The following is a 26,508-nucleotide window of genomic DNA, read 5'->3' on the forward strand; positions in this document are numbered from 1 at the left end:
CCAGTATTCCTAATAACAAAAACAATAGGGACTGATGATCATGACTGGACCTGCGAAGATGCGTATTTAATACTGCGGCAAGTGGAAAAGAAATAACAATTTGGTTAGCGAAAATTTCGCCCAACAAAAACGATTTCCAGCCAAACAGCCCGCAGTTGAGGCCATGCCAGTCTGTCATGCTGTTTTAGTGAGTGCACATTGGCAATACATATTTACTTTATTTAAAGTTATCACTTGATGCCATAAATAAAACACTCAGCAGAACGGGTCTTCTTTCTTTATTTCGAACAAAGCAGCATTTAGACTTTGGCCTCTTGACGTATGGATTTCCCCATTGAAGGAATGAAAAAAAAACGTATCGTCGTCTAATATGGCATACAGCAAATGCTTAAAATGTGTGTTTTTACAGCGATTGTCTGTGTGTGTGTGTGTTTTTTTTTTTGCAATTGCCATCGTCGTCTCTTCAGATAATAATGTGGTGTTTATTTGTAATTCAACCCGCTTGTATTTTTTTATTGTTTCAAGTGTTTCTTGTTATATGTAAAGTGGTTAAACCCTTGATTCATTTATTGTTTTATTAACTTGAATATGTGGTCTTTTTTCTTATTGATTTTACTTTCCGCCATAGTTTCTATTATCTTTTCGAGGAGAAAAAATTACTCAATGAATTCATGATTTACAATAGAATTCTGTATGCATCTTAAGTGGTTGGCCATTCATCATTATTATTAGCATGCTTACTATACGTTAAAGAAGACACTGTGTAAGGGCCCTCCTCACCTTCACTATAAAACTTTCTTGAAGTCTTGAATATATCAAAGAAACACTGTCTTAGAAACAACCACTTGAAAACACATCCACTGTAAATAAATGGTGAAAATTGAAAAGGGCATGTTCCACGATGAGGAACTTCAAAGGAAACGTTTTAAAGACAAATGATCCGTTCCCCCAATAGTTGGCTCTATTTACTAAAATTCTCCAAAAACCCTACATGCAGATATCTGATTACATGTATAACACAATCGACGATCACGTTGTTGTTGTTGCTTTAGCTACATGTGGAGGTAGCGATCCTCATCAAGCTCCATAGGTGGGCAACCTTGTTCCGGTCCATAGGATCAATCGCTGTGGGTTTGTTATGGCCATTAGCGCCAATAACTTGCCTTGTCATATCGAGTATCACAGGAACTCTGTATTTAAGAGCCGGTGCCGCCCGGTTTCTCACTAACACCGCTTATTGTCCGCGACTGCATTTGTGGCATTTTTTTTTTAATTTAAAAATAAAATATAATTTAAGAGGAAGCAAATAAAAATCAATACACTGAAGGATCCCACCTATTTTTTATTCCATACTCTTAAATGATTGTAACTCCTTGAATATGCGTCTTATAGGGAAACGAACATGAATGCCAGCAAGATCAAAAAACTTAAAACCCCCAAAAAGTAGACATTTTGTTTTTCGTCAAATTTTCGCAATGTCATTTTATACATTTTTTTAACGAATATTTCCTCCTTCCATTTTTTATATTTTAAATAACATTTCTTTTAAGAAGAACCAGAGCCAAAATCATGCGACAATACTTGTCTCGCATTTTCTTTTTTACCATATTATCCAGACAATAAAGATGGATTAAAAAATGACAGCAAACTGCGGAATTCCGAAGAACAGTGGAATTCCGAAGAGCAAAATTGTATAAAATATGAAAAAAGAGCACTAAGGAACAGGGAAAAAATTATACAAAGTCTTCATGTCTGTTTTTTAACCTACTAAAATCTGAATTTCTGCATGTGAGATATTCTTAAGAAATGCATTATTAAGATGCGATGTCTTTTAAATTAAGGACTTGTAAAAGAATTATTGTGAAACTTCTGCAAATGCGAATTTTGCCCATGAACATTCCACTAAGGAACAGGGGCAAACTTCACACATATCAATGAGTGCAGTCCGATTCAAGCTTAAACTCGATGATAAGGGGCCTCCTTTTTATAGCCGAGTCCGAACGGACTCTTTAAAGAAAAGTTTTACGTGGCATAGTACCTCACAAATGTTGCCAGCACTAGGAGGGGAAGACCACCGCTGAAAATTTTTTTCTGATGGTCTCGCCAGGATTCGAACCCAGAAGTTCAGCGTCATAGGCGAACAAGCTAACCTCTGCGTTACGGTGGCCTCCTTGTGAAACTACTCAGTAAGTTAAAATTAGTAACAAACTACTTTTTTAAGGAACTTGCTTGATTGAATGAGTTTTGTTATAAATATTAATTCAACTTTAAAAAGATTGACATACCTTTAATAGGGTTTAAAAATACCATATAACTACTCAAATATCTTAGAATGTTACAGCGGAATTGATTAAAAATGTTGAAGAAGTTTCTTCACGATACGTGTAGTTTGACAATGAGAAATCTTTAAATGTATTAGAAAGAAGATTGTATATCATGAAATGATTCCCCCTTTGGTGGGAACTGACCTCAAGAAATCCGCACTGGCACTTATACGTCGAATGGAAAAAGTATCATAAATAACGCCATAGGCGCTTTCACAACAAAAAGAGGTTCGAATGGCAGAGAATTTTCCCGGCGAATCCAGAATATTAGCCGGCAAATTTAACCAAATCAAAAACCCCCAATAGGAAGTGCTCAATCAGGCTATTAGCCAAATAGATGGTGACCAAAAGCAAAATCTATGGCTGGAGAACCTAGAAAATTGGAACATATGCTTTGGTGTTAATAAACGTTAGTCAACTTCAAATTTCCAACTAACACGTGGTGAAAAAGTTGTGGGGACATTTTATGCATTTGTACATGTCCGCACAATTTTCACTGCACGTGAGTGGGACGTCATACAGTCAAATAGTACTATTGGTTTAATTAAAAGACTCTCTTTGCTATGCAAGAAATAACTAAGACTGATAACACATTTCATTATGTGCGTTCCTTCTAATTGCATACACTATCAATCAAAAGTCTCAAAATTATTTTGCATATAAAGCATAATTTCCTCAGATCTGCTACAGCGGTCAAAAAAAGTATTCATCATTAGCAAAATTGATAATAAATTCACTTATTTTGGGTAATTGAAGAAAATTTAAAGTAAACAAATAATGCAGTTTTATGCAATAGTTTATTTTTCGTAATATGTTTTAAAATAAATTCAAAAAATAAATTTAATTAGCGCAAAAAATGCAATTTTATATAATAACACCAAAAACAGAACAAAAAAAGTATTCATCATTGATGTGCTATCATCAAAGTCAAATTCAAATATTATTTGGGAATCCCCCTTTTCTGTTTTATTTAGTAAAGGAGGCTTTGCCCTTGACAGCAAATATTTAATTTCATTGAAAATATAGTTTTTGTCAAAATGGGTCGTAAGCAAAACGAGGTTTCTGATGAGGTAAAAGTTTTGATAATAAAACACCACAGGAATGGTTTAACTCAAAAAACTCTCAGTGAAATATTAAATAGACCACGATCTACTATACAATCCATCATCAGAAAGTGGACAGAAACGAAAACTGTTGACAATAAACCAAGATCTGGTCGACCAAAAGCACTTTCAGTTGGAGATGTGCGTTGTCTAGTGCGGCAAGTTCAGAAAACTCCGAAGACAAATGCGACCATTCTTCGTAAAAACACTATGGAATATTTAGGGAAGGAAGTTACTACACAAACAATTCGAAATACACTCAAAAGGCATAGTTACAGAGGAAGACCTGCACGTAAGAAGCCCTTTATAAATAAAATAAACCGAGTGAAAAGGCTAAACTTCGCAAAAATGTATGTAAAACAGCCCGAATCATTTTGGAAAACAGTCATTTTTGCAGACGAGAGCAAGTTTAATCTTTTTGGGTGCGATGGAAAGGTCATAGTGTACAGAAAACCAAATACAGAGCTTGAAAAACGAAACACAGTTGCTACTGTAAAACATGGTGGAGGTGGTTTAATGGTTTGGGGGTGTATGGCGGCTTCAGGAGCGGGAAATCTTGAAATTATTAATGGAGTAATGGATCATAAGTATTACATTGACATTTTAAAGAGGAATTTAAAAGATAGTGCTGTAAAACTTGGGCTTGGTAATAACTTTCAATATTATGAAGATAATGACCCCAAACATTCTGCTTTAAATACCAAGATGTGGATGCTGTATAACTGCCCCAAAGTCATTAAAACTCCTCCTCAAAGTCCCGACTTGAACCCAATTGAACATCTTTGGGAACATCTCGAACGCAAATTGAGAACGCGCAATTTTTCGAGCAAGAGTCAAATGCAACAGGTGATAATGGAGGAATGGACTAATATAGACCAAAATATAACCGCTAAATTAGTCCAATCGATGTCAAACCGTTTAAAAGAAGTTATAAGACGCGGTGGTCGAATAACAAAGTATTAATTTTTTTAAATTATGTTATTTATTTTTTTGTTTTTTGCAATGATGAATACTTTTTTTGTTTAATTTTTTGTGTTCAGCTGTAAAATGGCCCTTTTTGTTCCAATAAATACTATTTTTTTCTTTAAAAACAATGAAATTGTGTACATATATATCACACAAGCACTACTGCATCATTAGTTTAATATGTTTTTATTCCAATTGTCTTTTGTAGACTTATTAAAAAAAAAACATTGAATGATGAATACTTTTTTTGACCGCTGTATATCTAAATAACCAACAAATTTCATTCTCTTACCTTTCCATCATTTAAGTTGACAATATACCTGTTGATGCGCAATCTTAACAACGCATATTCCACTACCACCCGCGCAGGCAATTGTATTTCCAAATGAATCATTTGTTGTTATTGATTTCATTACATTAGCAAATTGTATAAGTTAATGGTAACCATACTTAGCTTTTGTATAATTGTTTACACTTTTTTTCTTATTTATTTAGATGTTGAACAATGTGAGAGCAGTCATTTGATTAGACGTCTCTCCTCTGCCGGTGTAGGGAATTCCTAATTGACTAATAACGTAATTTTGTTTTACGTCAGAAGTAACATTGCACTTTAACACACACTCTCCCTCCAGACACAAATACCACAGCAAAGTGCCGCCAGTTATAAGAAAGGCATTCAAATGCACGTTTTTCGCATTTAAGTATTTACAAGTAAATATATTAAAACAATTTTAACTTAAAGCGAGGGAAAATAACAGTGACCATACAGTGAAGGGGATATTTATATATACCTATAAACATGTGTATACGCGTAGTTAAACATATTTCGGAATTTAAATAAAATTAGGCATAGAATTTTTAACACCTTCTTTTAACAAATGTAAAATGCAAATTTTGCCCATGAACCTCCCACTAAGGAACAGGTGCAAACTTCTCACATATCAATGAGTGCATTCCGATTCAAGTTTAAGCTCAATGATAAGGGGCCTCCCTTTTATAGCCGATTTCGAACGGCGTGCCGCAGTGCGACACCTCTTTGGAGAGAAGTTTTACATGGCATAGTAACTCACAAATGTTGCCAGCATTAAAAGGCAACCATCTGATGGTCTCGCCAGGATTCGAACCCAGGCGGACATGCTAACCTCTGCGTTACGGTGGCCTCCAAATGTAGTATGTATTAATAATTTTGCTACTGCTTCAGTAAATTTTATTTTATTTCTAAACCCCATCAGAAAATATTGAATTCAATTTTTTTGCGAGACTGCCTGCATTCGGAATGATTGCAGGCATATTTATGTAAATAATTTTCTCATGGATATTTTTAAATTTTTTTTGTAAGAATGCCAAGAAAATTTGAACATCGATGTTGAAAGACAATTTTAAGAACAAGCCAAACAAATTGGCAAAGTATTACCTCATATGCAATAAGAAGTACAAATGTTTTTTTTTCCAATAACTGACTATCTCTCTAAAGCAGTTATACCTATGCTCGCGGACGAAGTCTGTCTAATCTAATGACGTTCCCTGCCGCTGAGTTTATCTATAACCGGAATCTTTTACTTACTCATTGCAGAACAATATAAATTATCAATTAAATTGCCTTTCATATACAACGTTGGACAAGTTGAGGTGCCCTTATCTGTCTCTAAAAGTCTTGGGGAATGCCCATGTTCGCATTGAAGTTATACAAAGAAGATAACAGCTTTTAATTAGGAACAACAAAAATATTAGCCCCCTCACATAACAGCCAGTCAGTCCTTTTGTCAGTGAGAGCGGGGACATATCATTCAAGTAATTCATGGCATAGATAAGACCGATAATAATTATCACAAAATTTAAAATGCTTTAGTAGACAGGTTATTTATCATGTTTTGGCTGGCTGACTAGCTGGACTGCCTGCCTGACTAGCACATACCAATTAGCACAATAAATATTGACGAACGTGAGGAAAACCCCTAAAGGGAAAATTATAAACTATTAACATGGGTTGCTTGTATAAATGATAACATACATATCTCATCCTTGTGGTGTGGTAGTAGGTGCCGATAGCTGCTAGACGCATACTTCATTGATAGAATGTATTCATAGTTTGTTATACAAGCAATCCATGATATACATACGGATGGCGTCTACAAATTTGGTCGTTAAGCTGAATTATCGGTTATGAAAGCATTTACGCACATGCTCTTTGTTGTGATTATACTAATTAGGGAATTTATTTTGATTTACATATGCTGATTGGCCAATGACGTTCATAGAGATACTAACATATACTCGTATTGTTGGGAGCAGGATGTAGCTAAACTATTTGAGAATGAATTTGCAAAACAAAGGGAACCAAAAATCGGAGATACAATTTTCTGGGTCGAGGGCAAGCACCACCTTCTGAACTGCACAAAAAAAATCACACACACTAAATGGTCCAGGGTATGCAAATGTGATAGTTTAAAGCAACTCCTAGAAGTGACCAAAACCGTTATTTTTACATTTTGTTAAAATTTTTAATCATAGCAAGACACTGTCATTATAACTATCATTAATATCATCATTATTATCGACAGCTCTTCTTCAAACACCATCATTATTATGAATAACAAAATATTACAAAAACAATAGAATTAAATCGTTTTCATGTATATATGCGACATGGTATGTGGCAGATAGTATATGCTTATGTATGCATGTTATTGGATATGTCAATAGACAAACGGTTATTGTAGTCAAACAAAATCTCGCTCTTGCTATTTTGTTGCTATAAATCGCATTTTAATTCGTCTATATATTTTTTATAATTTTGAAAAGATTATTATGACGGCTTTGAAAAGGTTGATATAAACGTCGTTTGTATGACGCTGCTGGTATTCTCTAAAGGTATGAATGTTTGTAAGTATCTTTTCTGCATATTTAAAAAAAAAAAAAAACATACACAATAAATGTACATGCCTACATACATATCAACGATACCATACAATACGGCCCATACATATTCACACCGTTTCGTTGACTTGCCTATCATCAGAGTTCCCATTCTCTCTGCCGCCTCCACCGTTATCACCTTGCCTCGCCAAGCCACGCCACTGACTTCTATACTACATACAACAGCACAAAATTTCAATGTTTAGTGTGTTTTGTGTGTGTTTTTTGGGAAAAACCCAAAATATTTTTATATTTAGCTGCAAACGGCAGAAAATCGACTAAAACGACTCACAGAGGAGAAGAGGCAACCAAAATAGCAGAAGTAACGAAAAGCAATGGCAACAACAACAGCAACCAATGGCAAAACTAAAATTAAACGAAAATGAAAACAGCAACGCCAACAAAATGTGGGCTTTGCAGGGGGAGGAGGAGAAGGAAGACAAAGACAAAGTGGCAACACACACCAGCAAAAATCTTTTGATGATGTAAAATGGAAATGAAAATTTGTTTAAACCAAAACAAAAAAATCAAGTGAGAAGAAAGCTTAAGACAAAAAAAAATCACTACACTTCAATTGCCTAGTTTGAAAAAGTGAATCTGTAGGAAAAAATCCCTTACTTTCTTTTACTTTACCTTTGCTTATGGTATGGTAGTGTTGTTAAACATAAATACCACGGTGAAAATTTTAAAGGCTGATTTATTGAAATTTTTCCAAAAGTTTAGATTTTTCTAGAGGAAATTATTATTAAAGTTGCGTTGCCAGAAGACCCACGGTATAAAAATTTATTATAAAGTTGTAGACATTGTCAGTTTTATTCAATATCAGTGCTTCGAAACGAAACTAAATAAATTGTAAAAAAGTATTCAATTCAATAAAGAAATGTATATTTTTTATAACAAATTTTTTCGTTGACAACGCAACTGAAATTAGGTGGCAATCCATAATTTTGTTTTTGCAACATTGTGTTATACACTAAAGCGGCAGTCCTTGCCGATGATGGGCTTCATAGGCTCAATCCGGTAATTACAATCCATAATGCCATATATTCTGCAGCTTTTTTGTTATGAAACTGTCGAACAACTGTCGTACATTGCCCGGCTCTCTTTAAAACAATAAAAGCTTTCCAGTCGGTGTAGCTGTTTCGGGTTTTTTTCTACCAAATTTGGTGGGCTGGATCTTATTTTAGGGACTTAGTCGGATGGACGGACCAACAAGATTTTTGAAGATGGGGAACGTAGTCGTTAATTTGTTTCATAAGCATAAAAACCACGATAGATTAATATACTGATATTGACATAATTTGGTACCACCAAATTGGTGTCTAGCGTTGAAGCTGTTGACATAACCTACGAAACTTGCATAGAAACATGTATATACCATGGAAGTCATTAAGTATGGAAGTCACCATGGAAGTGTTAAAAAAATCTTTCACTACAACAAGCAAGTACATGAATTTGAAAAGGATTAGAGAGGTTCTTGAGCTTGGTTATTACGACAATAACCTTACATCATAAAGGCGTTTTCGCAATGAATTCGATATAAGTACAATCCATCAATGAACGGCCTTAAAAGCCTTCACATCTAAAAATATCCTTAACTAAGAGGTCGAAACGTGTCGTTCTAACTGTGGTTGGTCTTGTATTTTCTGGCTTTACTTTTCCATTGCTACAAGTTCTTCGATCATTAGGCTCGTCTCGAAAGAGAATAAACCTAATGAGTAGCCATTTTTGTGGCTTTATGTTACATGTTCTGAATAAATAAATAAAAAATTGTTGATAGGAAACTTTTTGTGTAGTGAAAAATCTACTTCCAATAAGACTGTGCCCTGTTTTGTAAGGGAATTTTATATCCAGTGCAACGAAGTTCTGGATAAATTACCAGTACAGGCTTGTGAAGAACACCTGTCTTCAGGATTCCCGTAATATGTTATAGCCACCTGTAAAATTAGTTCTATTGTGAATGACGGAATAAAATTGAAAACAGTTATTTATAAAAGTACCTGCACAAATATTAATAAATTTTGTTTGACTTCTATGCCCGCACATGTTTTGCAAATTTTATTTACAAATATTTGCAGTTTTTTTCCTCATATTGTTACCACTTGATGTCAAACAAAAAAAATTGCACTGAATAATGTTTTTGCGTTTTATTTTTGTACTTCACGGCTTGTACTCAAATAAATTGTACTCAAACAATTGCAACAAAATAAATCACAATGATCACTTGGAATCAAACCATTTACAATAATAAAAATCATTATTACACAATTCACAATGGATTTTTAATGGTAGCCAAATAAATATTAGATGGGTGAATATGATGCCTAGTGCATTTAATTAATAGATTTAATCATTTACATTACAAGACAATGGAAAGGAACACCATTTCCCTTTACTTCCACCAGTTTAAACCGAGAATTGTTATTAAAAGAATCATACATACAAATATTGTACATCAAATCGTAGCCGTTTTTTTTTTTCAAATCAACCAATACACAGGGGATGTGGCCTATATATATTTGCAGTGCATTGCGTTGGAGAGAATAATTAAATGCCGAAGGGAGGACAAGGAGTAATGTCTATTATCATTTGTTTTGAATCTCAAGGTGTCGTAAGTAGCGGAGTACCGAACCGTCCGAGCGACAAAAGAATTTTTTCGGTAGCACATGTTTCGATAAGCTTGCCAATCGATTACAAACCGGTGTGAGCTTTTAGAAGATCTTGTATTTCTGTGAAATAACCTCAAGTCAGGAATCAGAAGACCGATTTCCGAAAAACACACACCGTGGAATAATCGATAGAAAAGCCCCACACAATCCACATTTCGATGATGCGCAAGAAAAACAATAGAGTCGGATACCTTACCTTCTCCAATCAAAACCAACGCCCGCCTCTGGACACGGTCAAACAGCTCCGGGGATGACTTTAATTGATTAGATAGTCGATCTGTCGCCTTAGATTCTTTTTTTAATACATAAAGTGATACTACAAGACACTGAGACGATTTCACTCCCAAAATATTCACACAAATATTTATGTCAGAATTTTGTTCTTTCTAAAATTTAGGAGTATTAACTAAGCAACCACGAATTCCGACTAATCCACTATGTGCCTATGGCCCCAATTTAAAATATTTCTCTCCTAACTACAGTTAACATTCTTCTATTACAACTCTAGTTTGTGATATTATCTTCTCATTTGTTATTAATGGGGTCTATGGGGCGCTCGCGAAAATTGTATTTTTGCAGAATAGTGTAAGTAACAAAAATATATTCTAAATATATTTGCGATGGTTTTTACTAACACGCAAAGCAGAGAGTCTATAAGTTTTGTAATATCTAAATGGGGAAACACAAATGGATTTATTTTTGTAAGGCCAACGAAGACAACTTAGAGCTAATCAATTTGAATGTGGCATTTTCTAAATAGTTAGTAGTAGATATAAAAGTGTGGTTTGTATGTTACATTTACATAATTGAAGTAGATTACTTTTATAGTGTAGTTGTGACAAATTTTGTTATAATATGGACAATGTTTTATTTTATAGTATAAATTTAAATAAACATTTATGCCCCGACCTAAACAATTATTCACCTCTACAATGTATGCATAAAGAAAGACGGAAAGGATTTTTTATTTTCGCAATACTATGAGATTTTTTAATGCAATCACACAAGAGTCATAGTCATGTGCCGAAATATATAGATTGAATTTATAGGTTGAATGACGTCAAAGAAAATGTTCTGTTCAATAAATTTTAATGCCAAAATATACCCAAATACATACATATATAAAATATGTTACGAGTATATTGTATTTATAAACAACACTCAGATGTGTTTAGTACTAAAAAAATTGTATCATACAAAACAACAGTAGATGTAAAAAAAATTCATACATTTAAACAGTTTCAAGACGCATTCTGCAAGGCTATAACAGACACATTCTGAATATGTCAATGCGCAAAAAGGGGAAGTTATTTTACATTAAAGATTGGGGCCAGATTTATAAGTTCCAGAAGTTGGAATCAGCTTCCTGCATTAAGAATATGTAGATAATTTGTGTTAATACTTTTTCCCAAAACATAATTAACTGTAGCCATATTTTTAATCGAAAGTGTTGTTATACGCTATGAATATCCAATGCTTTGTGAAATTTTCGTATATTTCTTTGCTCCACATCTCGAAATACAGACATAGAGAAACCACACATTTTATAAACATTTTCTCAATAATAGAAAAGCAGACGACTACAACGAGGACTAAGCGGAAAATTCTACAACGAAAAAGATCAGCCATCAACATCACATGTATCCACCGCCGCCAAGTGTACTACAGATTTAACAAACCTATTTTTATAAATTGAAATAATTTTCTCTATACGCTACACGATATACCCAAAACCAAAAAAATACTGTCTATGACTATGGCTAGCCAGCAAGAACGCCAAGATGCCAACCAAAGAGACAAAGAAGAACAAAAAAAAAAAGAAATGCAAAAACAAATAAAAGCCATAAGATGGACGGGACGTCTGCATATATTATAATTAATATTTTTATATAGTACGCCAGTCAGCCAGCCAGCCAACAAACCGATGATATCATTTAAGAAATAGGTGTTTCTTCATATTTAAATTTAAAATAAATTTTTTCCTTCGCTAGAAAAAAGAAAAGTTAAATAAAACTTACCATCATAATTACGTATTTCCAAGTCTGAAGGTAAATGGGCATATTTGAGATAGGATTTGTCATTCGCACGATGACCATATTGTCGGTGGGCTTCATTTACTTCGGAGGCACCAATCGACATGGTTAAAGCTCTTACACATTGTTCTTCACCCGACATACAGGCAAGATGTAAAGCTGTATTGCCATGACGATCACGTACAGTTGGCTACAAAAACAATAAATAAAAAGAAAAAAAATATACCATGGTTAATATCTTGTAACTAATAACTAAAAGGGTTAATTGTATAGCAAAGTATGAGGAAAAAATCTCGGAGGTAAATTTTGGGCAGAAATAAGAACATAAACTGGAACTCCTAGATTTGACTAGTGGAACATACGTGCGGCAAATGTTACATTGGTTTCTCATTTTCGTATTTCTTACAATCGTTTGTGGCAGAGGGACAATCAGTAAAACTATAAGGCTATGGATGCAATGCTGCTTTTATTGTAAGAATGTTCACTTAATACACACAACATTGAGCAGAATATCTCCTAGCTCATTAGAGTATGCCCCAAAGTCCACATGGTCATCTAGTCTAGAACTATCCATATATACAAGTCTTCTTACTTCTTATCATATGGCGAATTGGATAGTATCGACCATCTACACCATAACATTTTTTAACAGAACCCATAAAATGACTTAGACATTAAAACAAATGCAAACTTGCCCCTGAACACTCCGTTAAGGAACATGGACAAATCTCTCACACAATCAATTAGTGCTGTCCGATTGAAGATTAAGCTCAATGGTAAGGGACCTCCTTTAAAAGCCAAGTCCGAAGGGCGTGCTGCAGGACGAGACATTTTTGGGGTGAAGTTTTTACATGGCATAGAACCTGACAAATGTCGCCAGCGGGATGTTCTCGCCAGGATTCGAAAGCAGTCCTTCAGCGTCATAAGCAGACATGCAAACCTCTGCACAACGGTCGCTTGCTATATATATATATATATATATATATCGGCTGACTGGACCATACTCTCAACGATGAGAATTTCTTCGCGGTCCGCCTGGTTTCCTACCTTTTTTTGTTGTTGTTGTCGTAGCCACATTTTTCATGGGGAAGTAAAGATCCTCGTCTCTCGCATCTATAATAATCCGCGACTGCAGTTGCAGCTACTGCGTATGGAGCATTCCACTAACCGTAACCTTTGGACGCGCCCGGTAGCTCTCAGCTGAAATTCTAATTATAACGTTGAACACGTTCCAGTCTGAGTGGTGCTCATAGTTAACCCGTGACACTACTTTTTTGTCCTGTGCGTTGTCTTAATTTTGCGGTCGTTTCTTGTCTTGCACTGTGTATGTATAAGTCTGTCTGTTTTTTTTTTTCATCTTCTTTTTCTCTTCTATCTTCTTCTAGGTCGAACCCAATGGGCCTCCTAATTAAGCACTTCGAGTGAAGCGGCTGAGAACCAATGACTTTAGTGGCATGCCCTCTAGTCTAACCTAATATAAAGTCTTCATGGTATAATGAATTAAACTTACTTTTGTACAAATTTTAATAAATAAAAATATATTAATAAAAGCATTGCAGTATTCGGATGTATGTATGGTATATGTTAAAGTTGATATTAAAAAATTTTTTATAAATTGCTTACTCACCTCGGCTCCTGCTATTAATAGCATACGTATAATTTTTGGTTGTGCTGTTAATGTTGCCAAATGTAATGGCGTTTGAGCTTCATCATTTTGTATATTAAACAAGCAGGGATGAGGGGCCATGCGTATAAGGGCAGCTACTACATCCACATAACCCGAAATGCAAGCCAAATGTAATGGTCTGTAAATAAAAATTGAAGAAAAAAATGTAAAGATTTAAACACCGCAGAAACAACAAAACAATAACAAACTGAATATTCAATCCCACATAGTTTGTGCTCAAAGACATTCAGTCATTAAGCCAAACACCTGCTTTGGGAAAAAACGTGAAGCACCTGTTAGGACATTTACAACTTCCTGTTGTTTAGCATTTGTCGGCTTAGTTATCCTTTTGTTGAAGCCCTGTGTCAAATCTTTTAAGCCATGGCTTTTAAACGTGCCTCACACAGAAAACCTGTTTAATTGTTTAGATTTTGGGAATTTCCATGGAAATTTGCTTAAGCTAGCCCGACACAGGTCTTCATTGTCACAATGTGTGTTTTAGGTAGAATCGTAACAAAGGTTAACTATGGAAAGGTAATAAATTTGCTTTTGTTTTTCTGTTTTCAGGTAGTTGAGATGGTATAGTTGGTCAGCCATAGCAAAGTTTCTATTTCTTAGCAAATTTGAGAAAATGTAACTTTGTTATAGGATATACTCTCCAATCCTTGCCAGTAAAATTAATCTAGATAAGAAATGTCTTGGTCGAAATAAATAATATTTTTAAAGTTTTAAAACACTTTAAATATTTTTAATGAATTAACATTAAAAAATGCAGCATAAAAATCAAAACAAAAAAGACATAGTATTAGTGCAAACGTGATGCCTTGGGGATTAACCCTGCACGCCTATCACTCTAAAAGATTCATTTCAATTCCCATTTAAAATAGAATAGGTCGCTAATGTAAACTTTGCCAAGAGCATTCCGATTCAAATTTTAATCTCAATGATAAGGGGGCCTCATTTTGTATAGCCCAAGACCGAGTGTCACAGTGCGACACCTCTTTATGGAGAAGTTTTTATTGGCTGGCTTACCAAATGCTACAGTATCTCTCAAATGTCGCCAGCATTAGGAAGGGACTGCTGACAATTTTTTCAAATGTTCTCGTCAGGGTCCGAACTCAGGCGATCAGCGTCTGCGGTCTCCAGTCTTCCCAGTAATCCAAACACTTGCACGATGCACTGAGTGAGTTGGCAGCCCCTGACCATTGTGACAATAAGGTATATGGAATTGGCAGACATAGAAGCTTCACCGTTTCTTAAAGTCATAAACGTTCAAATCATATCTGAGTAAACGACTCGTTTTGGGGACGAAAGATTTCTATTATAAAAATTTTAAATAGAAATCAAAAGAACCCAAATAAATTTGGTAATCTTCCAATTTATATAAAGTCAATCAAAACTGCCAACAATTAAGTCAACAAAAAAAAATCTAATAAATTATAAAAAATTTGTAGAACAGACGGCTAAAAGTACTTTGAGCGACATGTAGCGGCACCCTCTAGATAGGCTCGTACATATGTTAGATAATGCCATGACCATAATCATGCGACAGGTTCTCACATTGCAAATTATATGGGTGGCCCATACCAATTAATTTATTTTCTCAATTTTTGTATCCACCACCATAGGATGGGGTGTAAACTAATCTAGTCATTCCTTTTGTAATACCTCGAAATACTGATATCCGAGCCCATAAAGTATATATATTCCTGATCCTCTAGACATTCTGAGTCGATCTTGCCATTTCCGTCCGTCTGTCCTTCACGATAGAAGTCGAACGCGTAAAGTTAGGCAGCAGCCCTTGGCGATGAAGGACTTCATCGGGTCAATTCGGTACGTACAACCGGCCCCCATGGAATTGGTTGTTGTTGTTGTAGAAGTTTGATGTACACTGAGGATTGGTTGTCATGGGAAAGCAAATAGACCACATCGGTTCAGATTTGGATATAGCCACCATATGATTTGAATTGGTATATAAACTGATATGGCCCATAATTAAACAGATCCCATGATCTAGCTTCTTGAGCTTCAGTTTTCAACCGATTTGGCTGGAATTTTATGCACTTGTGCCCCATTCACTGGTTTTTGCCCGATTTGGCTAAAATTTGGTACGTTGTTGTAGCCATAAATCTATATGTGGAGGTGGCGAGTGTATAGCTTCTATAGGTGAGAAAGCTCGTTCCCGTCCAAAGGAACAGTCACCGCGGGAACATGAGGACAATTGGTTATAAAGGCGCCAATAACTCGCCTGGTTACACGAGGATCATAGGCACTCAATATTTAAGAGCCCGTGCTGAGACTCTCCACTCGATACCGCTGATTGTCCGCGACTGCAATAGCAGCTACTTTGTATGGAGCATTCCATCATCCCCAACCTACGGACACGCCCGATAGCTCGCAGCTAGGCTTGTAGTGATAACAATGAACACCGAATAGATTGGTGCATAAAGTTGTTGTTTTAGCAGTGTGTTGTATACTGAGTGGCAGCTCTTGTCGGCGAAGGACTCAATACACAAACTGAGTTAGGATTCGGTCCGGCCGAACTTGGCACGCTTTTACTTATCTAATTTTACCTTTTGAACTATGGTCTATGAGATTGGAGATCTTTGATGTTTTTCCCGATGTCATAAATATTGGATAAACAAAAAAGGAACGTTGAGAAATTTCGAAAAAAGTACCATTTTTGATATCAAATATTATCCGGACCATCCTCAATACCTACATATGTATTCGGCATTTCTACATACAGAGGTGACTCCTCATGTGCCCACAAGACCAGTGTTTAACCATTATTCGATTGTTCGACTCTGCGACAAATATTCAATGTGCTTAGAATCCTATACAAATAAGATATGGATTTCATACTGGTGTATGACCGACCGATATAGGCTGAGAAAATTAAACCAAAGAGACTGGAAAATATGCCTCTTATCTTACAATATACTATACCTAAAAATTTCCCATACTTTTTTTTGGTAATTTTTTTTACCAGGTGTCTGAAAGCATGGCCATGCTTTATTAACTTAAAAATTCTATAGACACATTTGTATTAAATTATGTAGTTGCTTTAATTTTTTGGCCGCTTATTTAAGATTTGAAAAATTTGTTATATAATGACGTTTTGATAGATCACAGACATTCATCAAATGCAAGTTGATGGCATTGTTGGACATTGTTTTTTATTTATGAAATATTGAACATTGTACTTTCATCCTTGCACAATTAGTGACTAACGCGAAAGGGAAAACAAGATACAACTAGTGTTCTCAGACAGCCCTAAAAAATAAAGTTGTATATAAACAAATCTACAAAGGATCATCCTGCATAACCCATATGTTCAATTTTATTAAAATGGATTTTTTGGCCAGACTAAGAAGCAACACTGTTCGTTAGCTACTTCAACCATATTAAACACAAATAGGCACTCACGCATCTAATATCCAAGTGAACGAACAGGTAACTCGCACCACTAAAGATATGACAGGCCCTGGCTAAAGAAACGTTCTTTTGGGGATTTTAAATCCGTATAGCGTTACCAACACTTAGCTTCAAACGTACGGGTATTAAAAAGTTAGGCATGGATATTATTTGGCTTGGAGAGCAGCGAATATTTTAAAAACTTCTTCAATCTATCATTGAAGCCACAATTTCGGTTGTATACCATAGGCACCATTATGTACATACACTGGATACCTAATTATACTCAAGCTGTGAGCAAAGTCCCACGGGCTTTCTGAATTCTGTGGTAACAAAGTACTCAAATTGGTGTCCTAATCAAGACAATTACCATCTTAAAACAAATAGTCGATTATATGTGAGGAAAATATTTATATGGGTGGTCTACTTACGTATCGCCATCATCGTTTTGTTGATAGTAATACTCCCAAGCATTGGTTGGTGTTATATGCGATGGTACATTGCAAATGGTTGCGGTGGCGGCGGTTGGTGTTGTAGCAGATGATCCAGCTGCTGCATTTTGTTGTTGATAAACGGTGGGTAATGATGTGGTGGATGGTGAGGTGGGAGGTTTTTGATTGTTGGATCGCGTCTTGGGTGCATCTAAGTTGTTGAGACCCGTTCCCGCAACCATGTATTGATTTTGATTATTTGTACGTTGTTGTTGATGTGGGGCAGATGTGGTATTTGTAGAGCTGGTAGTGGGACTGTTTTGCAAACTGAGATTGCAAAACCATTCTGACATGCCAGCATCGACATTGTTTTTGAGTAGCATTTGTTGTTCGTTTGTTGTTTCAGTCGCAGAAGAGTGTTGTTGCTTCGCGCTATAGCTCTCCTCGTCTTCAACTTCGTCAATGCAGCCCGAATCTAAATTGGATATTTCGTACTGTTGTTGTTGCTGCTGTAATTTGTGATGATCGTTGATATTGAATTTGTTCAATTCTTCTCCACCACCACTTCCGCCGACAGCGCCGCCTTCTTCACTAGCGTTGTCCTCAACGCCACCAATGATATTTAGGGATGAGGATGTTTGGGGTCCCGAAATGAAGCCCGAATCTGTGGCTTCTTCCGTTGCGGCGAATTCCAAATATTTCTTATTGTCCTCACCTCCTAAATCTTCGGATGATCCAATAGTCGATGGTATATCTCCCTGTTGTTGTTTATATTGTTGGATATTTGTGGTGATACCTTCTGTCAATTGACCGCCGCCAAATGTTGACGTTTGTTGCTGATGTTTACTGTTATTTTTTCGAGCTTGCTTTTGTTGTAGCTGCTGTTGGTCTAATGTTAATTGTTGCTGTTGTTCAGTAATACCACTACTATCACATTTACAATCATCTACTTCTACCACTTCGTTGGTATTATTCTTATTATCACTTGACGATGACGGTGTTGGTTGCCACATTTTGTTGCTGTATTATGTTTATGGTGGCTATATTAACTTTACTATGCACTTGTTATAAGAAGTTTTAAATGCCTGTTTTAGCAATTCGAAAATGGTGTTCTTGATTGCGCTTGCTGTTTAGAGAAAAAAAATTAGTATGTTTCGATTGCAATTATCTTCATTTCGTAGGTAAAGAAAGACAAAAACGAACGAGTGAGGCTGGAATGCAATGAAACAATTTTATAGCACGGTTGTACAAATTTGGTACTAAACTAATAGATCGATTGATTGGAAAAAGAAAAACGCGAAGCATTAGATTAATTTTTTATCTCCACCATTCCCTTCATTCGCAAGTATTTCTTTTCTTCCTTCTTTAGTATCCTAACAAAACCACAATTTAGTAAAGCCCGAATGAAACATGACACTTGTTGTTATTGTTTTTCTTGGGATTTCCTTTCCACTCATATTCATATACACACTTGCACAAAATGGTATACATGAATTTCAATACATAGCTAAACTCAATGCGAGAGGGAGAGAAGGGTGAAGCGGAAAGCACTTTTTCACAGCATTATTACATTTATCTGAAGTCACAAGTCAAGTTTTTTAGTTTTTTTTTACGATTTTGCAAACGACAACACAAATTAAAATTCAGCCAAATATTTCTCCGTGTCTTAATCACTTAGATATTTTGTAAATAATTAGCATTCTCATTACTTTTTCTGACTATTATAAAATAATTTATGTATGTCACTTTTTCTTATGTATTTCCATCAAACGATTTATATTTTAGCTAAAGAGAAACTCGTATTTAAGTTATTGTGAATTTAATAAAATCGCCATTCACTTTATTTTATGCTTTTCTATAACTTTTTTTCGCACACGCCGGATTTTTGTTAATTAAAAATTAATTTTTAATGAAATGCAGTAAAATTTACAAATTTTTGCCGCGGAGGGATGTTTGTTTTACCAGATGATGTTTACGAATGAATTCAATTGGTTTGAATCTTGGTAATACGACTGAAGCAAAGAATAATAATTTATTGTGAATATGTGAATGAGCGCATTTATTTTGCTCTCTTTGAAATTTCTGACCAAATTTTCGAGCGACGAAAGTGGAATGGAGCAAAAGTCGAAGTCGACTTTTTGTGGTTGAAAAAAGTACAATCGATTACAAAATCGAGTCAACGAGTTTTGGCGATTTTGATTTAATTTTAATATCGCTTGGAACTTTGGTGAACGAAAGAAATTGGTCCCGGCACGGAATGACTATGAGCATCACACAGGCTGGAACTTGGAGCTCCAATCTGTATGATGCTATAAGTTATCGCTAGAAGCTTAGTTGGGAGCTACCGGGTGCGTCCACAGGTTGGGGATAATGGAATGCTCCATACGGAGTAGCTGCTTTTGCAGTCGCATGAGGCACCGGCTCTTGCTTAAATACTGAGTGCCTGATGCTCGATACGACAAGGAGAGATATTGGCCCTTTTAAATAACCAATGGCCATGGCATAGACCGGAACGTGCTTGCTTCCTCGCAATTCTACATGCAAATGTGGCTACAACATTAACAACAGAGAAATTGGTTAGTAATTGTGCTAATTAGAGAAGTCCACGTAAATGATGATTTTTCACCCACTCTCGTGAGCAAAATATTTTATTCAAGAAAAACTTTCTTCTGTTGACTTACGCTCACGAGAAAATCACCACATTAAATTTAATGAATCAGATGATGTTGTCCATAAAAGTGGGTATTAAGTTCCTGTTTCACAGTGAAATACCCATGTTTTTCACGACTACTTTTTGGAAACACTACAAAAATCTCACTGATAACATATACTTTCAATAAAATTTTATCATAAATAAAGGCTGGTACTATATTAGATTTTTGTGATATTTTTCCCCGATTAATTTTTTAGATAACAGATTTTAAAGCAATAAAACTTGCTGATTTCATTCATGAGGATATTCCTTAATTACTTGTGGTAAAATTGTATTTTTATAATTGTTATCTGCGTAGTTTTTGATAAAAGTAATCGCGAAAAACATGAGTTTTCAACGGTGCAAAACGAAAATAGTACCAGCCATTCATTTATGACCTAATGAATGAAATCAGCAAGGATTTTGACTTCAAAATCTAATATTTAAAAAAAATTAATCGTAAAAAGTATTATTTTTCCCTGTGAAACACGAACTTAATACTCACCTCAATCCGTTAAAACCATCAAAATTTTAAATCAAATTTAAACCCATTGAAAAAATGAATGCAAGAATGTAATCAAAAAGAGTTGAAAATTAAAAATTAAAAAAAATTTCGACTGATCGCCTCTATAACAATGAATCCTGTTGCAGAGGTTTTTTTTTTGAAATATTTGCTTTCTATGCACTTTTTGAGCCGCCAATAATTCGCAAAACGATACATGACTTCAAATTCAATTGATCATTTTTAATTTTCTGAACACATTTTCACCGCCGATCGTCAAATGATAATAAGGGGATGGAAAAAAACTTACAAATCCACAAAATCTTCTTTAAAATTAATTTTATTTGTAGGAGATGTCTTTGGCGTTGCTTTGGTTTTAAATATTTAAACGCAGTAACACCACTAGACTCTAAAGCCGACTGACAGAGTGTTTATACTCAATGAACAAACAACCGCCTTTCAGCCACAGGAAAGAGGAATTTAGATAGATATATAAATGATAACTATAATAAGATAATTTATCTTAGTTTTACTACCTGCATTGGCTCTGAGCAACAACTTATCTCTATAGCTGATTGTGATATTCTATTGGTCGAACGCTAGACTACCACTCTTACAAAGCATAGGCAGGCATACATATGGAAGAGCATCGCGTTTATTTAAAAATTTGAATTTTGGTGTGGGGAAATTATTGGGTTATTTTTTCATCAATGGTGTGTGTTCGTGGGTATTTTCTTAGCATTGTTTTTTTGCCTTGCAAGGAATCATATGAGAGAATAGGAATTCCAATTGTCAACAAATGATGGTAATATGTTGCTTCAAATGAAATCAGGAAACGCAAGCATACTTAAAACGTCAATACAATGCGAACATGGGCCAGATGCTTGTAAGATATGAAGAAGAAATTACTTGTAAGTCCCAAAACTTATTTTTTTAAATCCAAATTTGTTAATAAACTCATTATTTTTTTTTTTAATTTATATAGTTGTCAAAGCAAAACAGCCGACAATAAGAAAAGAATCGCAGATTTTCATTACATGATTGACTTTGAAAAGGAAAGTCCACGTTAAAACGAAAATCCCTTACGAATCGCATTTACTTCACCGTATGTCGTACACATACATATTTGATTAACTGAGTGGGCGACAAAACAAACTCTCATGCATGAGTAGGGTAACTCAAAAGTTTTGATAAGTACAATACAATTCTCCTAACGTTGGTTTAGTGGCACCTACTTGCAGCTAAGGGTTGACATACAAATTGTATAAGCGATATAGGAGCATAACTAAAACATTAAAAAAAGAAGTTTTAACTAAAAAGGGTATGTGTCATCTAGGAACGTAGCCAGGATTTTTTTTGGAAGGGGGGGGCACTCCACATTTTTTCAAAATCGAAAATTGCCAAAATTCTTGTTACTGTGAAATTGGTAAAGATACTTAAATATTTTTTTTTTTGAAAATTGTGGTAGCTATTGGGTGCAGGAAATGACACATAGGCGGTGACATTTGGTCATAAAGTCAGAGCTGAATTTTACACTGATTGCCAACACAGTGCAAATATATTTTGTATGTTGTATTAATGACGAACGCTACACAACGGCTGTTGCTGCTGCTCCGTGTGCCCAGGTTCGCAGTAACGACGACAAATACCTGTCTTAGAAAAATACTAGCTAGTAAAATAGATGACTGAAACCAGTTACAACAATTTTTCCCGTCATATTTTGGGGGAAAATTGGCTTGTAAAAAGTCGGCAATTTTTTATATTCGAAAAATCTAACGAACAATTTTTTCAAAAGTCCTAGGAGTGAGATTACTGGAATCCGTTTTAATGTCTTGTTGCATTTGATGGTTTCAAAAAAAAAAAAATTTATGGCAATAATACTACTTCTTGTGACAGCAGGTTCTATTTTATGCCAATATCATTAAATCCAGCATTTTTCGCAATTTTAATAGCTATAGTCTTATCCGTAAAGAAAGAACATTTTGAAAGTATTATTGCCTAAATATTCGAATTAAAAAAAGTTATAGTCCGATTCGGACCATAAATGAATGCTGAACATTGTAGAAGTCATTGTGTAATATTTCAGTTCATTCGGATAAGATTTGCGCCTTATAGGGGCTCAAGAAGCAAAATCGGGAGATCGGTATATATGGGAGCTGTATCAAGCTTTTGAACGATTCAGACCATATTGATCACGCATGTTGAAAGTCATGAGAGAAGCCGTTGTACAAAATTTCTGCCAAATCTGATGAGAATTACGCCCTCTAGAGGTTCCAGAAGTCAAGATCCCAGATAGGTTTATATGGCAGTTATATCAGGTTATATACCAATTTGAGCCATACTTAGCACAGTTTTGGGATGCAAAATTTCAGTCAAATCGGACGGGAATTGGGCCCTATAGAGGCTCAAGAAGTCAAGACCCAAGATCGGTTTTTATGACAGCTATATCAAAACATGGACCGATTTGGCCCATTTACAATCCCAACCGACCTACACTAATAAAAAGTATTTGTGCAAAATTTCAAGCGGCTAGCATTACTGCTTCGAAAGTTAGCGTGCTTTCAACAGACAGGCGGACGGACATGGCTAGATCGACTTAAAATGACATGACGATCAAGAATATATATACTTTTTGGGGCCGATAAGGCCGACTAGAGTAACTGTACCGCAAGGTGTAACTGTATCGCAATTTTGAGTTCTTTAGCTCAATCCGTAAATAAAGTACCATTTTGTAAGCTTTAGCACCTAAATGTACAAATTTCAATACAATCTTCTAGTCATCCGTTACATACTGCCAAGATGTACCTGTATCCCTAATTTCACAGATGTAGATAAGTACCACGTTGTACATTTCAGTACAAAAATTAACGTATGTATATCAAAAAAATCTTCTAGTCGCTCAGTACATAGTACCTAGATGTAACTGTATCCAATTTCAGAGCTGTAGCTCAATCCGTAAAAGAGGTTACATAGGTGTACGTTTTAGTACCAAAATGTGCGAATATGACCAAAATTTTCTAGTCGTCCGGTACATACTGCCAAGATGTGCCTGTATCCCAAATTTCAGGTCTGTAGCTCAATCTATAAGGAAAGTACTAAACAGTACCAATTACAGCACTTAAGTACTTTTTATTCCACTCCTGGTACGATTTCAAGATTTGGTATTTGGTACAACTTGTCATATATTTGTCAAGACATCGATTATTTTTAGCAACTTTTTTAATTTTAGCCTTCTCCGTTCACTGTAAAAGTAAAAAAAGCTATTTCGTACTATTTGGCACCAAAATGTATGATCTATTAAAAATAACTTAGTCAGCCAACATGTATTTCTAAATATGAAATGGTACCAAATACGATACTAAACGTACGTTTCTTCCGTTACTATAAATATTGTTCATGTTTTTCTATCTACCCCCTTAATTTCGCAAGAACAATCATTTAAGCCAAATTTTGACGTTCTAGCTCTACCCGTTCGCCTTATGCAAAGTTCATCTATTTCGTACCTTTTTTGGTTCTTTGTTTTTTCCCCATTTAAAGTTGCCATAGTGTACCTAAATTCAAAGCTCTAGTCCAATTAACAAACAAGATACCAAAAAGTACCAATTGCGGTACTAAACGTGCCATTTTTCCCACTTCCGGTACTATTTTGGGAAATTGTTTGTCACCAAATCTTATTTCTTCGAGACACTTTTTAATTTGATCCCAAAATCATAATTCTAGCCCCATCCGTTCTCGCTGGGTAAAAAGTCATCATTTTGTACGTTTTAGTACGAATGTCACAAACCCCGCCTTATCGCGCGCCTACGACCCAAGACCCACATTCGTTGATCAGTCAGTCAGCAATCACGCGTCTCTTTTATATTGTATATATATAGATAAATCTTCATCAAAATCGGACAACGGAATCGAGGGTCAGGCGTAATGGGTTAAAATGTTTTCTTTTAAAATATTTAATGAAATTTGTCTATAGAAAAAAAATTTAGGAAAATGTTCTTTGGGCCAAATAACATAATAAAACGACTTTAAAAATGTTTATGCAAAATTTGAATTTCAGTTGGGTTGTCTTTAGAGAGTTTTTCGCTAAAAGTTAGTCCTTAAAAAAATTCATTAAAATGTAGGCTTTAATAAAAAATTAATAAAATTTTTTTTATAAGAACTTTTTCTTAATAAAAAATTAAAAAAAAAATTGTTAAAAAAAAACAATTTTGATGGTGTTCCGGCCGGTGCTGATGTTTTGTCATAAGAGAATATTACGCCGAAATTTTGTCTCTAGAAAAATATCATTAAAATAACAAAAGAAATTAATAAAAATGTAATTTTTACTAAGAATTTTATTACAACTTTGGCCTTGAGAAAAATAATTTTAAGACTGCCCTGACCTCAGCAAAATGTTGTCTTTGTATTATAAATATGAAATTTTGTCATTATAAAAAATGTTAAAGAAATTTTTGTTTAGAATAAATTTAATTTAAATTTTTTCTTTAGGCAAAATCATTTGGGGGTGGCTCGGGACCGACGACCCCCCACCTTGGCTACGTCCCTGGTGTCATCTATTAGCGGCTGGTAGGATTTTCTGCCTATATTTGGCCCCCATCATCAAAGAAAGAGACAACGAGCGGACACTAAAATACAACTATGTGTACCTCCATATGTTTTTGTTGTTTCCCGCTGGAATACAAACTTCATGATAAAGGTCAACCAAAGCCAAGCTGGCTGGAGGCCCACGATAGATCCGTCCTTTTTTCCTTCAATTGCCACTGCTGCCGGCCTTTCTGTTGTTGTTGTAGCTGCATTCGCTGTAAGTATACATATTTACTTGTTTCTTTTTTAGTCCTATCCAGCGCAATTAAGATTGTTCTAGATACAGTATCAATACAAAATGTAGTGGTAAGTTATCGATATAATGAGAGAACAGGTAATAAAAAAATATTTAAAAAAAAATAATATTAAAAACTATATATGTAGTACTATTCTGACCTTCTTACCGTCTCCAGACCTAGCATCTGGCCACTTCTATTGTAGCATTCCACAGTGATTCTGCAGTCTGATTGTAGTTAATTTCTGATAAGTGAATGGTGCCATTGGGGATGGTAGTGTCTAACCTTGAAAGATATAAGTTAAATTTACAACACCATCCGGATCTTAATTGGGCCAGAGTAGCTCTGAATTTCCTTCTCATCATCTGCTACTAGTGGTGGGCGTCCACTAAGGACTATATTCGGCTGACACAATGAATACCTCCTGAAGAGGTATTGCATGGCGCTCTTGCATAAAAGCTGAAGATTGTTTTCATAAAAATGCCATAGATATTTTTAAAGAAAAGATAAATGGTTTTAGAGAAGAAGAAAAAATTTGCGGTATTTTTTTCGACGACAATTATAGCAAACAAAATACTTTAGTAGAAAAAGATATTAACTGCAGAGTGTTAGTAATTGATTTGAAAGCTGGATGGATTATTCTTAATGCGAATACCATTCCAATGAAAGCACAAAAATGCATTGGTATAGTAAATGAAGCGGATAAAATACCACAAGCATAACACTATAGCCCATGAGTGTTTTATGCGAAAGAACCAATTCATACACAGAAAAAAATCGCCTAGAAATTTTCAATTAAAGTTTAATTGAAGGTAACATCGTTTTCAATTAAGAACTTAATTGATTCAATAATTTTTTAATTCAATATGATTTTTTTAACGGAAATTTTTGCTATTTTCAATTAAAAAATTAATTGCTTCAAATCCTTGTACTTTAAACATTAGCAGCACTGACATACATAAAAAAACAAAA

At 35.0% G+C, this 26,508-nt stretch overlaps 1 protein-coding gene across 5 annotated transcripts in view; it reads right to left on the reverse strand.

Annotated features, from left to right (window-relative positions):
• LOC106082575 (NF-kappa-B inhibitor cactus) overlaps positions 1 to 19,576 on the reverse strand; it is a 36,060-nt gene extending 16,484 nt beyond the window's left edge. For 2 of the 5 annotated variants that reach the window (XR_009397593.1, XM_013245183.2), the window contains exons 1-4: positions 19,235 to 19,504; positions 17,526 to 18,651; positions 13,639 to 13,816; positions 11,997 to 12,201 (exon numbers count right to left, since the gene is read on the reverse strand). Coding sequence is in view for 4 of the 5 variants with exons in the window: in XM_013245183.2 (XP_013100637.1) it covers positions 11,997 to 12,201; positions 13,639 to 13,816; positions 17,526 to 18,538 (1,396 nt within the window). In the remaining variant the exon portion in view is untranslated. Of the gene's footprint in view, positions 1 to 11,996; positions 12,202 to 13,638; positions 13,817 to 17,525; positions 18,652 to 19,095; positions 19,204 to 19,234 lie in introns of those variants that run through there. The other 3 variants (XM_013245186.2, XM_013245184.2, XM_013245185.2) reach the window with 3 other exon arrangements.
• Between the last annotated feature and the right edge of the window lie 6,932 nt (positions 19,577 to 26,508).

Source organism: Stomoxys calcitrans, chromosome 3 (genome assembly GCF_963082655.1).
Source record: "Stomoxys calcitrans chromosome 3, idStoCalc2.1, whole genome shotgun sequence".
Classification (NCBI taxonomy): domain Eukaryota; kingdom Metazoa; phylum Arthropoda; class Insecta; order Diptera; family Muscidae; genus Stomoxys; species Stomoxys calcitrans.